Consider the following 15,630-nt stretch of genomic DNA (forward strand, 5'->3'; position numbering starts at 1 on the left):
TGCTGCTGATGGGCCTCCACGAATTTGAAATTTGGCGATAGATGGTATTTACTGAGTATTTCTCTCTTCCTTTGTTCATTGCAGGTTTTCCAGGACCTTGGTACTTCAGTATTATCTGGTGCTTTTAAAGGATACAACATTTGCCTTTTTGCATATGGACAGACAGGTTCAGGAAAAACATACACCATGATGGGAACTCCAGTGAGTTACACCCTTGATTGCATTCTGTGCTTTCGTTTACGTTTGTTTCCTTTATATACACACCATGCATGCAGTGAATTGTGGTATTAAGTATTCTAACTATGTTACTGGTGGTACTTCGTATCTATTATTGTAGGTAAATGTAAGTATTAGAACATTGAAATTAGAACTGGTTCTCAGAATGCATTCCTTCGTTTATTCTATGTTCCACAGTAGGCTGTATCAAATGCTTCAGAAAGAGGTAGAAGAATTTCACATTAATATGGAGAATGAGTAAGTCACATGTGTAGTGGTATATGTAGTAGTATAGACATTACCATAGTCAAATTATGATAGACATTAGCATGTCATTTCTTCAAGTCATCCTTGCTTTTGCCATATGGACATAGTTCGATTACAGCTGCCCAATCCTGAAGGCCATTTCTTGCTCTGTGCACCTTGCTGGCTCTTGCTGTGTACTTATAGCACATTTCAACCTGTATGATTTAAATTAATAGCAATTACTTTTTAGATATTAAAGAGCTTGTTCTTCCACAGAACACTGGACTACATAATGTTCAGTTCTTGTAACAAATTTACTTCATGGGAGAATCCTAGTTTAAAAATCCCTTGTAAAACTCTTTTGGGGAGGCAAATTGGGCCTCCCACTTTGAAATAGATCAAACTCAGCTTTTAAGGTGTCAAGAGTTGTTGTTGGCAGTTTATTTAACTTAAACATTTATTATCTCAGCTTTTTGGTACTGATGCATGTGCAGCTTCTGAAACTCCTTCTTTGTTATTGGACTTGGATATTTTAGTAGACTAAACCTACCTGTTCCACTTGCAGGACCAGCTAGACAGGTGAAGCTGAGGAGTCTCAGGGGTTCAAATTTGTTAGGCATTGGGAACATTTTGGGACAAGCCAGGCCTGTACAAGAGGGACGAACTCCACTTGAACCAAAATGGAACCAGACTGCTGGTGCTAAACATAAAAGGGTGGCAGAGCACCTTTTAAACTAAACCCTGGGGAAAAGCTGGCAGGAGCTGGGAAGCATCCACTTCAGGTTAAATCATCCCAAAGGGATGAAGATGAAAATGTTTTTGATTGCCTAAATGTAGAAGGGGAGGAAATTGGCCAGGAGTACATTTTTTTTATTTATTATTAAATTTATTAATCGCCCATCTGGCTGGTCATCCAGCCACTCTGGGCAATGTACAGCATACAATAACACAGTTTAAAACAATAAAATTCTACAATAAAAACATTTTCTAAAATATCCTAACCCACCCCAAATGCCTGCCTGAACAACCACGTTTTTAATGCACGACGGAAGCTCATTAAAGAGGGGGCATGGTGGAGTTCCCTCGGGAGGGAGTTCCACAGAGTGGGGGCCACCACAGAAAAGGCCCTCTCCCTCGGCCCCACCAGTCTAGCTGTCCTGGCTGATGGGACAGAGAGAAGGCCATCCGAGGCTGATCTTGTTAAGCAGCCTGTCTGGTGCTGCTGGAGGCGCTCCTTAAGATAGGCTGGGCCGGAACCATATAGGGTTTTAAAGGTCAAAACCAACACCTTGAATTTGGCCCGGAAAACAACTGGTAACCATTGCAACTCCTTCAGCACTGGAGTGATGTGATCTCGCCGGCGGCTGCCTTTAATCAGGCGAGCCGCCGCGTTCTGTACCAGCTGCAGCTTCCAAACCGTCTTCAAGGGTAACCCCACGTAGAGCGCATTACAGTAGTCTAAACGAGAGGAGACCAGGGCATGTACTACCGATGGGAGCAGATGGTCAGGAAGGAAGGGGCGCAGCCGCCGTATCAGATGGAGTTGATACAGCGCTGTCCGGCTCACCGCTGACACCTGAGCCTCCATGGACAGCTGGGAGTCCAAAATGACCCCCAGGCTGCGGACCTGGTCTTTCAAGGGTAGCTGTACCCCATTCAACACCAGGTCAGCATCCCCCAGCCTCCTCTTGTCTCTCACCAAAAGTACCTCAGTCTTGTCAGGGTTCAGCTTCAGCTTATTTCTCCCCATCCAGCCACTCACAGTCTCCAGACATTTGGACAGGGATTCTACGGCCAACCTTGGTGAAGATTTGAACGAGAGAGCTGCGTGTCATCTGCATATTGATGACACCGCACCCCAAACCTCCTGATGATAGCCCCCAGCGGCTTCACATAGATATTAAATAGCATCGGGGAGCTGTGGCACCCCACAAGTGAGCGGGCACAGATCCGAAACCTCCTCTCCCAGTGCTACCCTCTGGTACCTGCCGGAGAGGAAGGACCGGAACCACCGCAATACGGTGTCTCCAATGCCCAACCCCTCCAGGCGGTCCAGGAGGATACCGTGGTCAATGGTATCAAAAGCCGCTGAGAGGTCGAGGAGAACAAGGAAGGCGCATTCACCCCTATCCAGAGCCCTCCTCATATCATCTACCAAGGCGACCAAGGCCATTTCTGTCCCATGCCCAAGCCTGAAGCCCGGCTGATATGGGTCTAGATAATCAGTTTCTTCCAAGTGTGCCTTCAACTGCACCGCCACCACCCGCTCAATCACCTTGCCCCAAAATGGCAGATTTGAGACTGGGCGAAAGTTGTTCAGAACTTGAGGATCCAAGGAGGGCTTCTTTAAGAGCTGTCTTATCACTGCCTCCTTGAGGGCTGATGGCATCACTCCCTCCTCAAGGGAGGTGTTCACCACCGACCTGATCCCTTCACCCAGTCTCTCTCTGCAGCCCATAATGAGCCAAGATGGGCAAGGATCAAGTAAGCAGGTGGTTGGCCTTACAGATGAAAGCACCTTGTCCACTTCGTCAGGAGGAAGAAGCTGGAACCGATCCCACAAAACCGGTTTGCCACAGGCCACCTCTTGCTCACTAACAGTATCCATAGTGTGCAAAGTAACACACCTAATCTTATCAATTTTATCTGCAAAGTGCTTTGCCAAGGCCTCACAGGAGGCCTTAGAATGCTCCAGTGGTTCAGGAGCCACAGGACCGACCAGGTTCTGGACCACTTGGAACAGCCTCCTGGGGCAGCACTCTGCAGACGCGATAGAGGCAGCGTAATATTCCTTTTTTGCTGCCTTCACCGCCACGTGATAGGCTGAAGATACAGCTCTAGCCCGTGTCTGATCGTCTTTGGAGCGAGACTTCCACCACCGGCGCTCTAGCTGTCTCACCTCCTGTTTCAGAGCTCGTAACCGCGGATTGAACCATGGTGCAGTCCGAGCCCTGTTCAGGGGGAGAGGGCATTTCGGAGCCACCTGATCTAATGCCCCAGTGATTGCGGCATTCCAGCCACCCACCAGGGTCTCGACCGAGTGGCCGTTGGCGCGCCCCAGAGAATCCCCAAGTGCGTTCAGGAATCCATTTGGATCCATAAGACGCCTGGGGCGGACCATTTTAATGGGTCCTCCACCCCTGCGGAGGGGTTGTGGAACAGAGAAGTCCAACGTCACCAGATAGTGATCTGACCATGACAAGGGGGTGGTGGATATACCCCCGACTTCCAGATCACTCCCCGCTTCTCCAGAAACAAACACAAGGTCTAGTGCATGACCGGCTACATGGGTGGGCCCAGTTAGAATATGGTGCAGCTCCCAGGAGGCCATGGTCTCCATGAAGTCCTGAGGTGCTCCTGTGAGGATGGCCTCCGAATGTACGTTGAAGTCCCCCAATACCAATAAGTTAGGGGACTGTACACGCACATCAGAGACCACCTCAAGCACCTCGGCCAGGGAGTCAGTCGTGCAGCAGGGTGGACGGTACACGAGCAGAATCCCCAGACTGCCCTTCGGGCCCAACCTCCAGTACATGCACTCAGCAACCTTGGTCTCCTGGAGAGAGAGTCTGGTGAAGACCAAGGACTCTCGGTAGATAACAGCCACTCCCCCTCCCCGATCCCCAGCCCTCGGCTGCTCTGCATACGAAAATCCAGCTGGACACATGGCTGCAAGGGTTGGAGCAGGAGCCTCGGCCAGCCAGGTCTCCGTAATTAGGGATGGCGGAGAATTTCTCCCCGAATCTTCAGGGGGCCAAGCGCCAACGCATTCGGCCCCCCGAAATCGGCGGTGAAATTCTCCGCCACCCCCCCGGGACGGGACTTACCTTTGGCGAATGTCCCTCCCTGCGGCGGTTCGTGGGCGGCTGGCGGTCTCCCGACCGGCTGCCGTCGCCGCCATTGCAAAAAAAAAAAAGTAAAAAAACCCCACACACCCGTGCATAGGCTACGTAACGATTTACGTAGCCTATCACGGCTAGATTTCCAAAGTCAGCCGTGATAGGCTACGTAAATCGTCACGTAGCCTATCACGGGTGACTTTGGGGAAAAAAAAAAGCGCGTACGCAAATGGCGGCGGCCCGTGGGCGCCGCCATTTGCGTTCCTTGTTTTGGCACGTCTAGTCTACGTAAAGATTTACATAGACTACGGCGAAAATAAGGGAACGCTATTTGCGTTGCCCTTATTTTCGCCGTAGTCTACGTAAATCTTTACGTAGACTAGACGTGCCAAAATAAGGAACGCAAATGGCGGCGCCCACGGGCCGCCGCCATTTGCGTACGCACTTTTTTTTTTTTCAAAGTCACCCGTGATAGGCTACATGACGATTTACGTAGCCTATCACGGCTGACTTTGGAAATCTAGCCGTGATAGGCTACGTAAATCGTCACATAGCCTATCACGGGGTCTTTTTTTTTTTTTTTTTACTTTTTGTTTCGCGGCCAGGGAGACGGGGTGCTTCTCCCCGGTCTGAATTTCGGCCGGGCGAGGCGGGAAGCCTTCTCCTCGGCCTGAATTTTGGCCGGGCGAGGTGGGAAGCCTCCCCCCCTTCGCCTGAACGTTGGGGGGAAAAGCGAAGCGCCTCCCCCCCACCGCGAAGCCAAGCTGCGAAAAGGTAAGTGACTTTTGTACATCCCTATCCGCAATACATGCCAGGTCTGCACCCTCATCCAGGATGACGTCATGGATGAGGGAGGTTTTCTGGGTAACAGACCTGGCATTGCAGAGAAGCAAACGAAGGCCAGAAGATGGGGTCACACCTCCCCCAGCCATCCTTTGGCTCTGGACAGGCCCGGAGCAGGGGACAGTTACTACACATCTCTCCCTTGTTCCCCTTATCTGACATGGCAGAACATGATAGCCAATCAAATGTGCCAAAGTCCAATAGCAAAAGATGCACATGCCAGAGACAACTGGGGAGGGACACCATGTATAAGTGTTTGTATGCAAATGCTAGAAGCCTCCGAGCCAAAATGGGAGAGTTTTAAAGGAGAACCTGGATATAGTGGGCATTACAGAAACCTGGTGGAACAGAAGGAACCAGTGGAATACGGTCATGTGTTGCTCTGCACGTCAAAGAGGACATAGAGTTGAGTGGACTAGAACACCTAAAAGGGGTAGGCTCTTCCACAGAAGCGCTGTGGGTGACAGTACCAGGCTCCAAAACTAATTTAGTGCTAGGAACATGCTATCGTCCCCCAGACCAGTGTCAGGGTGGACACTGAGCCCATAGAATCCCAGAGTAGTTCTGATTCGGAGGAAGAGCAGTCGCTCCTGGGAGAGGAGCGCGCTGCGCTTTCCCAGGGCCTACAGCTGGCGGAGGTTCCTCCCACCAGCATTCCTAGACTTGAAAGCAGTCCAGGGAGTGACCAAGCAGAGATAGCAGACTTAGTAGATGCGCGACGCAGACGCAGAGAGCGGTGCCAGATGGAGGGCGCGGAAAGGAGGCGAAGTGCCAGGTTGGCGCGCAAACAAGGGCTGCGCCCAGAGGCTCCAAGGGAAAAGGGGAGGGACTCTCCCTAGTCCTTAAGTTCAGGGGTCTGCCAGTAATTCCCTTTCAAACAGGGACCAACTGTTTCAACTTAGGGCATAGGTACTCTGCTGCTCAGATCTAGTTACTACCTGTAAAGTTGTTAAGTTGTAAAAGAAGAATAAAGCTTTGAAAGGAATCCCTTTGTCTGTGTCTGGACTTGGCTACTGGATTAGACTGAGAGAGGCCTCCAAGGAGCCCTTGACAACCAGAATGCTCAGAGTGACCTTGAGACGGAAAATGAAATCAGGGAGGCCTCCAAACAGGGAAATGTTGTAATAATGAGTGACTTCAGTTACCCCCACATTGACTGGATAAATGCAGGGGTAACATAAATGCATGTTCCAGTCATGACAAAGAGGATACATTTCTCAATGCCCTAAACGATTGTGCCCTAGAACAGTTGGTCATGGAACCGACCAGAGGGAGGTGACCTTGGATTTAATCCTAAATGGTGTCACCCAGGACCTAGTATGAGATGTAAATGTTGTTGAACCAATTGGATACAGTGACCACAGTACCATCAGATTTAATATATATTTAAGTGGAAAATTAAAGTCACATTTGACTTCAAAAGAGGAAACTTCTCTAAAATGAGGGAACTGGTGAAAAGGAAGTTAAAAGGAGGAGTCAAGAGGATTAAATGCCTTCAAAATGCTTGGAGATTACTCAAAACCACAATAATAGAAGCCCAGCTAAAATGTATACCACAGGTTAGGAATGCAGCACCAAGTCTAAGAGGGCGTCGGCATGGTTAACGAGTAAGAGAGCTTCCTTCAGAAAATGGAAGTCTTGCCCAAGTGAGGAAAACAAAAGGCAGCACAAACTTGCACAAAGGCAATGCAAGCAGACAATAAGAGATGCAAAAAAGCATTTTGAAGAGCATATTGCTAACAACATCAAGGCCAACAATAAAGAATTCTTTAAATAGATCAGAAGCAGAAAGCCAGCTAGGGAGGTAGTTGGACCATTGGATGACAGTGGAGTTAAAGGAGGACTGAAGAAGGACAAGGAAATTGCAGAGAAGCTAAATTAATTCTTTTCAAGTGTCTTCACTGCCGAAGATGTAGGACAGATGTTGTTTATATGGTCAGTCGCTTCCGACTCTTCGTGACTTCATGGACCAGCCCATGCCAGAGCTTCCTGCTGGCCGTCGCCACCCCCAGCTCCCCCCAGGTCGAGTCCGTCACCTCCAGAATATCATCCATCCACCTTGCCCTTGGTCGGCCCCTCTTCCTTTTGCCTTCCACTTTCCCTAGCATCAGCATCTTCTCCAGGGTATCCTGTCTTCTCACTATGTGGCCAAAGTACTTCAGTTTTGCCTTGAATATCATTCCCTCAAGTGAGCAGTCTGGCTTTATTTCCTGGAGTATGGACTGGTTTGATCTTCTTGCAGTCCAAGGCACTCTCAGAATTTTCCTCCAGCACCACAGTTCAAAAGCATCTATCTTCCTTCGCTCAGCCTTCCTTATGGTCCAGCTCTCGCAGCCATAGGTTACTACGGGGAATACCATTGCTTGAACTATGCAGACCTTTGTGGTCAGTGTGATGTCTCTGCTCTTCACTATTTTATCAAGATTTGTCATTGCTCTCCTCCCAAGAAGTAAACGTCTTCTGATTTCCTGGCTACAGTCAGCGTCTGCAGTAATCTTTGTTCCTAGAAAGACAAAGTCTGTCACTGCCTCCACGTTTTCTCCCTCTATTTGCCAGTTATCAATCAAGCTGGTTGCCATAATCTCAGTTTTTTTGAGGTTTCACTGCAACCCAGCTTTTGCACTTTCTTCTTTCACCTTTGTCACGAGGTTCCTCAGCTCCTCCTCGCTTTCAGCCATCAAAGTGGTATCATCTGCATATCTGAGATTGTTAATGTTTCTTCCAGCGATTTTAACTCCAGCCTTAGCTTCATCAAGCCCAGCACGTCGCATGATGTGTTCTGCATACAGGTTGAATCGGTAGGGTGAGAGTATACAGCCCTGCCATGCTCCTTTCCCAATCTTAAACGAGTCCGTTGTTCCGTGGTCTGTTCTTACCGTTGCTACTTGGTCGTTATACAGATTCCTCAGGAGGCAGACAAGATGACTTGGTAACCCCATACCACCAAGAACTTGCCACAATTTGTTATGATCCACACATTCAAAGGCTTTAGAATAGTCAATAAAACAGAAATAGATGTTTTTCTGATACTCCCTGGCTTTCTCCATTATCCAGCAGATATTGGCAATTTGGTCTCTAGTTCCTCTGCCTTTTCTAAACCCAGCTTGTACATCTGGCAATTCTCATTCCATGAATCGCTGGAGTCTACCTTGCAAGATCTTGAGCATTACCTTACTGGCATGTGAAATAAGTGCCACTGTTCGATAGTTTGAACATTCTTTGGTGCTTCCCTTTTTTGATATAGGGATATAAGTTGATCTTTTTCAATCTGTTGGCCATTCTTGTGTTTTCCAAATTTGCTGGCATATGGCATGCATCACCTTGACAGCATCATCTTGCAAGATTTTAAACAGTTCAGCTGGGATACCGTCATCTCCTGCTGCCTTGTTATTAGCAATGCTTCTTAAGGCCCATTCAACCTCACTCTTCAGGATGTCTGGCTCTAGCTCACTGACCACACCGTCAAATCTATCCCCGATATTATTATCCTTCCTATACAGATCTTTCGTATATTCTTGCCACCTTTTCTTGATCTCTTCTGCTTCTGTTAGGTCCTTGTCATCTTTGTTTTTGATCATACCCATTTTTGCCTGGAATTTACCTCCGCTGTTTCTAATTTTCTGGAAGAGGTCTCTTGTCCTTCCTATTCTATTATCTTCTTCTGCTTCTGCGCATTGCTTGTTTAAAAATAATTCCTTATCTCTTCTGGCTAACCTCTGGAATTTTGCATTTAATTGGGCATATCTCCCCCTATTACTGTTGCCTTTTGCTTTCCTTCTTTCTTGGGCTGAAGTTGAAATCCCAACTTCAAATATAGCTTGATGGGATCTGAGGTAGCAGTGACTGACCAAGAAAGAGATCTTGGGGTTGTGATGGACAGCTCAATGAAAATGTCAACCCATTGTGCAGCCACTGTAAAAATGGCAAACTCCATGTTACGCATAATTAGAAAAGGAATTGAGAATAAAACTGCCAATATCATACTGCCCTTTTACTTGGGATGGCAGAGAAATCCACTGCAGAGTGAAATCAGGCCGGATTCTCAAGAATCTGACCTGCAAAGTCCACAGTGGACCTACCCCACCCACCTCCACGTCTGTTGGATTTCCTACAGGCGGTGGCTCCCCAGTGCTGTTGGTGCCACCGAGGCCTTTCCTCCCCACGCCTGCTGTCAAGGGCTTCCTTAACAGCTGGTGAAGAGAAGAAGGGCCTCGTCGGCACCCCCAGCGCTCTCACCCTGGCTTCCTCTCAAGGAGGCCAGGGAGAGAGCACTGCGGTGCCACTGAGGCTCTTCTTCTCTTCACCGGCTGTCAAGGGCTTCCTTAACAGCTGGTGTGGGAAGAAGAGTCCCGGCGAGCCACCTCTTGAAATCCAATGGACGTGGCAAGGCTCCAGGGGCCCCAAGCAGCTTGGATTTCCTCACCGCAGACCCCCTCCCGGACTGGACGTAGTGGGGTTCGTACACCCCTTATACAAATTTATGTTGCTGCCACACTTGGAATACTGCGTACAGTTCTGGTCCCTACACCTAAAAAAAGATATTGTAGAGCTGGAAAAAGTGCAGAAAAGGGCAAGTAAAATGGTCAAGGGGCCGGAGCATCTCCCCTAGGAGAGAAGGTTACAACAGCTGGGATTGTTTAGCTTGGAAAAAAGGATGGTAAGGGGAGACATAATAGAGGTCTACAAAATTATGCATGGTGTGGAGAATGTGGATAGGGAGACATTTTTCTTCCTCTCTCAAAATACTAGAACCTGGGGTCATCCTATGAAGCTGATTGGTAGGAGAGTAAGGATAGATTAAAGAAAGTACATCTTCACACAGCGCATAGTTAAAATATGGAATTCATTACCTCAGGATGTAGTGATGGCACCAATTTGGATGGCTTTAAAAGGTGGTTAGACAAATTCCTGGAGCAAAGGCTATCAAATGGTACTAGTCTTGATAGCTATGTGCTACCTCAAGTACCAGAGGAAGTGAGCTTACATACACCACTTGCTGGAGAACATGGGCGGGAGGGTGCTGTTGTGCCCACGTCCTGCTTGTGAGTTCCAGGTCGACAGCTGGTTGGCCAGTATGTGAACAGAATGCTGGACTAGATGGACCCTTGGTCTGATCCAGCATGGCTCTTCTTATGTTCGTATGTTCTTATCTTAATGAAAAACTTTAAAATGCAGATAACATTGATATTCATTATCTCTGAGAACTTTGGAATAATGAACTTGAATGTCCTGTTCTCTTAAACCAGTGGTGGGTTGCTTTAAAAACACTGAAGCAAGCCTCAGTGAAATGAAGTTATTACAACAGAAACTTTTATTTTATATTTATTGGACAACTTGTTGTTGTTCAGTCGTTAAGTCGTATCCAACTCTTCGTGACCCCATGGACCACAGCACGCCAGGCCTTCCTGTCCTCCGCTCTCTCCCGGAGCGTGCTCAAGTCCATATTCATTGCATCAGTGATGCTATCTAGCCATCTCATCCTCTGCCGTCCCCTTCTCGTTTTGCCTTCAATCTTTCCCAGCTTCAGGGTCTTTTCCAGTGACTTTTCTCTTTGCATTAGGTGGCCAAAATATTGCAGCTTCAGCTTCAGTATCTGTCCTTCCAATGAGCAGTCAGGGTTGATTTCCTTTAGGATGGACTGATTTGACCTCCTTGCAGTCCAGGGGACTCATAAGAGTCCTCTCCAGCACCACAGTTCGAAAGCACCAATTCTTCGGCGCTCAACCTTCCTTACAGTCCAGCTCTCACTGCCATACGTTGCTACTGGGAAAGCCATAGCTTTGATTAGACGGACCTTTGTCGGCAAGGTGATGTCTCTGCTTCTTACTATGCTGTCTAGGTTTGCCATAGCTTTCCTCCCAAGGAGCAAGCGTCTTTTAATTTCATGGCTACAGTCACCGTCTGCGGTGATCTTGGCGCCCAAGAAAATAAAATCTGTCACTGCTTCCATTTCTTCCCCTTCTGTATGCCAGGAAGTGATGGGGCCAGATGCCATGATCTTCGTTTTTTTAATGTTGAGTTTCAAGCCAGCTTTTGCACTCTCCACTTTCACCCTCAACAAGAGGCTCTTTAGATCGTCTTCGCTTTCTGCCATTAGGGTGGTATCGTCTGCATATCGGAGGTTGTTGATAATTCTCCCAGCAATCTTAATTCCGACCTGTGATTCATCCACCCCGGCGTTTCTCATGATGTACTCTGCACATAAATTAAATAAGCAGGGTGACAATATACAGCCTTGTCGTACTCCTTTCCCAATTTTGAACCGATCAGTTGTTCCATGTCCGGTTCTTACTGTTGCTTCTTGACCCTCATACAGGTTTCTCAGGAGACAGGTAAGGTGGTCTGGTACTCCCATCTCTTTAAGAATTTGCCAGAGTTTGTTGTGATCCGCACAATCAAAGACTTTAGCGTAGTCAGTGAAGCAGAAATAGACGTTTTTCTGGAATTCTCTTGCTTTCTCCATGATCCAGCAAAAGTTGGCGATTTGATCTCTAGTTCTTCTGCCTCTTCGAAACCCTGCTTGTACTTCCGGTAGTTCTCGGTTCACATACTGCTGAAGCCTAGCTTGTAGGATTTTGAGCATCACCTTGCTGGCATGTGAAATGAGCACAATTGTACGGTAGTTTGAACAGTCTTTGGCATTGCCCTTCTTTGGAATTGGACACCTTACAGAATTTTAATAATATGGACACCTAGCTGCTGGAGGTCTAGTTCGGGTGTTGGAACACTTGGTCATTTGGTCTGGGCTTGTCCTACAATTGTTCCATTTTGGTGTTACATTCACCAGATTGTTAAATGATTCTATAATGATCACCTTTTGTTAGATATACTCTTAGGCTGTATGTTCTCTTAGGCTATATCCGTAGTGGAATCTATCTTCGTATCAAGAGTTATTGATACTTGAAGCATAGGGTGTGGCTAAGATAATTGTTATACAGCATTGGAAGGACAAATCCACTCTGGACTGAAAGTAGTGAATAGTTTTTATGTGTTCTTTATCTACACTTGAATTGGCTCTTTTTCAACTGAGTGGTAAGGAAGAGGACTTTTAAGCAATTTGGTCTAATTTCATTGAGTTTCACATAGTTATTATATATTTAGTAGATTGTTTTTACTTCTCTTTCTCTCTCTCCCTCCGTCTTTCAACTTTTACCCATACATTATATATTAATATATTAGATACTGGGTTCGTAGTATTTGATAATTTAGATTATATTGTCATCAAATACTTGTTATGCATTGCAGTTGATACTTGTATTTATGTTTTACCCTCTTTGAATCTTTTGGGTTTGTGTAAGTTTAATACAATTGGATGGAGGAGGGAAGGTTGTATCCAAACAGTTATGCAAATAGAAGTCACAATAGGGCTTTCTCAACCACTCCTCCCCACTACAGCCCCCTCTGCCCCCCCCCCCAAGTCTCTCCTGAGAGGGTAGGGATGGACAAATCTGTCACTTTCCGTTTCTCTTGGATTGCATGAAACTTCATATGCATGCGCATTTCTTCTAATGTATGCATTAGAGCTTTTCTTCTAATATGCACATTTTTGCAAGCACTTTTCCTTAATATTGTGCATTTGTTTGTATTATTTTCACTAATACTCACATTTTTGTGTGCACTTTCCTCAAATATAAGCATTGTTGTATGAATTTTTTGATTGGAGAACTACATCACAATATTTAGAGAAGTACAAATTTTGGATATGCAAACTGCATTTTGGTTTGCATATTGGTTTGAAAATGTGGAATTAGGTTAATTTGCATGAAAATGCAAGTTGCCTCTGCCCAGTTTTCACTGATTCTCCACCACACACATTTTATACTCTTGGGAGAGGCTTTTTGGGGGGTGGGGGGAGCAAAGGGTGCTGCAGGTGGGAGGAGGGGATGGGAATGTATCCCCTCCAATATACAACTGGACATCTGTTTGTGTAGCTACGGATACCACACATAGGAATTCTCTTAAGATGTTTTCTTTGTGGTATATAACAATGATCCTGCCCTCCTCTTCCTTTTTGTGGTATCTTTGTATCACACATGGGCTTTGCCCCTGTGTGGAGCCCCATTTGAGAATCTTCTCTAACTGAGGAATGCTTTTGCAGGATCCAACCCTCACTGTCCCAGTGCACATTATCTTAGTGCATTCCCCCCCTATTCCCTCAGTCTCTTTTGACGACCACTGTGGCAGCCTAGTAGGGAATCTTCTCTGTTCGCTTCTTGTGGGAAATTAGAAAGCTGAGGTTTTATTTTCTCTGTCTAATTTGTCTATCCTCTCTTGTTCTTTCTCTATTTGTTTGTGATTTATATTTGTTCACATTTTTCATGACTGTCTGAGGGCTTTTGGTCCTTTCAGCCCCCTTTTGGAAATGTTCTTATTGTCGGAATAAGCTTCCACCAACAGATGAAAATTATCTTTGCCTGCTTTGCCTAGGAGAGGGGCATAAAGTAGAATCATTCTACTTATTCTGCTAAACCTTCACTAAGCAGGCCTGTCGTAATCGTTCTGCCAGACTACAAGCAATGCTTTCACTGAAGGCAGTAGACACTGACCCAAGTCCACAAATCAGAGTCTGCTATCTTGAATACTTGTCTGCTATCTGTAGATCCAGAGACTTGGAGATGTCTCTAGTGTCTAAGGACCCTCCCCTTGGTGAGTTGGGGACATGTGACCACTTGGTAGTGGCTTCCTTGGTGGCTCTAAGTCTGACCTCTCCTTTGGCACTGTTCACTTCCAAAGAAGCTCATGCCAGCGCTCCAGCACTGGGTTGGTCGCTAAAAAACATGGTGGCACAAAAATGTATATAAAAAAAGAAAGGATTGCCCATTGCTCTAGTTGGAGCCAAAGACAAACAAGAAGTCACTGGGTCAGAGAAGTCAGCTCTTGGTACCTATGCCAGTTCCTCTGCCAACTGCTCCTGTCCCATCTCTTTCTCCTCTTTTGAATTCACCTATACCTGTGCTGAACAGGCTGGCAAATGAGGCAAACATGAGACCAAGCTCCCATGATGATCCACAAGTGGTCATTTCCACATCAGAGGGCAAGATAAGAGATGGGTGGCTTGAGCCTCCTCCTCCAAAGGAAGCTGAACAGAGACAAAGCTGGTCTCCATCTCATAGATACTGATTCCGGTATCTTACCTTTAACTCTAATTCTTCAAGCGGTCATCTGTGCATTCACACACACCCCAGTTAGTGTACCCACTTCGGGGTTTCTTTGGGTACCAAGGTTTCCTTTGGTTCCGAGGCTGCATTCAGCGGTCTCAAGGTACTGAGGGAATAGGCAGGAATCCACTAGGAACATGTGCATTGGGACAGTAGGGGCAGGTTCCTGACAAAAATTCAACTATAGAAGGTTCCCAAACAGGGCTTCATGCAGGAACAGAGCCCATATGTGTGAATGCACAGGTGACCACTCAAAGAAAGAAAGCAACCTGTCTTTTCCCTCCCTTCCCCTCCCCCCATCCCAATTTAGTTACAAACCAACTGTCCAGTTTTATTATTTGCCAGGTGCTAAAACTGAAGAAGCAGGTTGCATTGCTGGACTATCAGTTCCCTAAAGCAATTCAGGTTTTATCTTCACAACCATTGCTTTTTTAGCTTTCCATATTATACTTGGATATTACTGTGGAGATCTTACAGTTGTGTAAATACTGGTGACACATAAGCACAAATGAACAGCAGTCATATAATCTCTTTCTTCGCTTTTCAAGGCATCCATTGGATTAACACCTCGTATATGTGAGGTATTTATTTTATTCAACCAAATATTTACATAGTTTAAATTTCCTTGATTATTTTTCTCCAAAAAGCAAAGCTATTACTGTTTGATTTACATAGGGTCTGTTTTCAAGAGAAGATGGCTATTCAAAACAGTCAGCATCATGCAGAGTGGAAGTCAGGTAGGTGTGTGTTTCTGTCTTTTGTCATGCAGTTGTATAGGTATTTATATGTTCTGCCTCTTCCTTTAATTAAACCACTTCTGCTTTTCTGTTTCTATGGCTGTAGGCAATTTTCTTGGCATCAGATAAGATTTTCTATATGATTATTGTCTTCATTTATTTCATCCTGTGTTATCATTTGTTTGGTTATTTAAAAATTTTGGTAGCGCTCAGGCTTCTCCTCCTAGCCCACTGCAAGCAAAAGCTAATGTAGTGGCAGCCAGCTGAGTAAGGCCATTTTAAATTAACTTTTTCCCCTTAACTTTTGAGTAGCAGTGATCTGAACCAATCAGACGCTGCCTGGGGGGGGGGGGATGACACAACCAGTAAGGAACAGCAAAGGGATAGTCTTTATATATCAAAGAAAGGACCAGTTTAGGCAAACTTCTCTGAGACTAGAGGCTACATTTGGTAAGGGAACAAGATTGTGCTTTTCCGCCTTACCCGCTGGGTGTGCCCATCTTGCCTCTGAAGGATCCTGCCATCAAATGTCTATGCATAGGTATAATTTTACATAGGGCCTGCATGCATCATATCCAGATCAAGTAGGCT

The 15,630-nt window shown here is 46.2% G+C and overlaps 1 protein-coding gene across 1 annotated transcript in view; it reads left to right on the top strand.

The window, feature by feature from the left end:
- Positions 1 to 15,630, top strand: part of STARD9 (StAR related lipid transfer domain containing 9) — a 173,519-nt gene that overhangs the window by 66,600 nt on the left and 91,289 nt on the right. The window contains exons 4-6 of the mRNA XM_084846678.1: positions 85 to 201; positions 14,851 to 14,883; positions 14,978 to 15,039. Coding sequence (XP_084702804.1) covers positions 85 to 201; positions 14,851 to 14,883; positions 14,978 to 15,039 — 212 coding nt within the window. The remainder of the gene's footprint in view (positions 1 to 84; positions 202 to 14,850; positions 14,884 to 14,977; positions 15,040 to 15,630) is intronic.

This window comes from Heloderma suspectum, chromosome 1, assembly GCF_057233095.1.
Source record: "Heloderma suspectum isolate Gila_16-S chromosome 1, 16-S_ref, whole genome shotgun sequence".
Classification (NCBI taxonomy): domain Eukaryota; kingdom Metazoa; phylum Chordata; class Lepidosauria; order Squamata; family Helodermatidae; genus Heloderma; species Heloderma suspectum.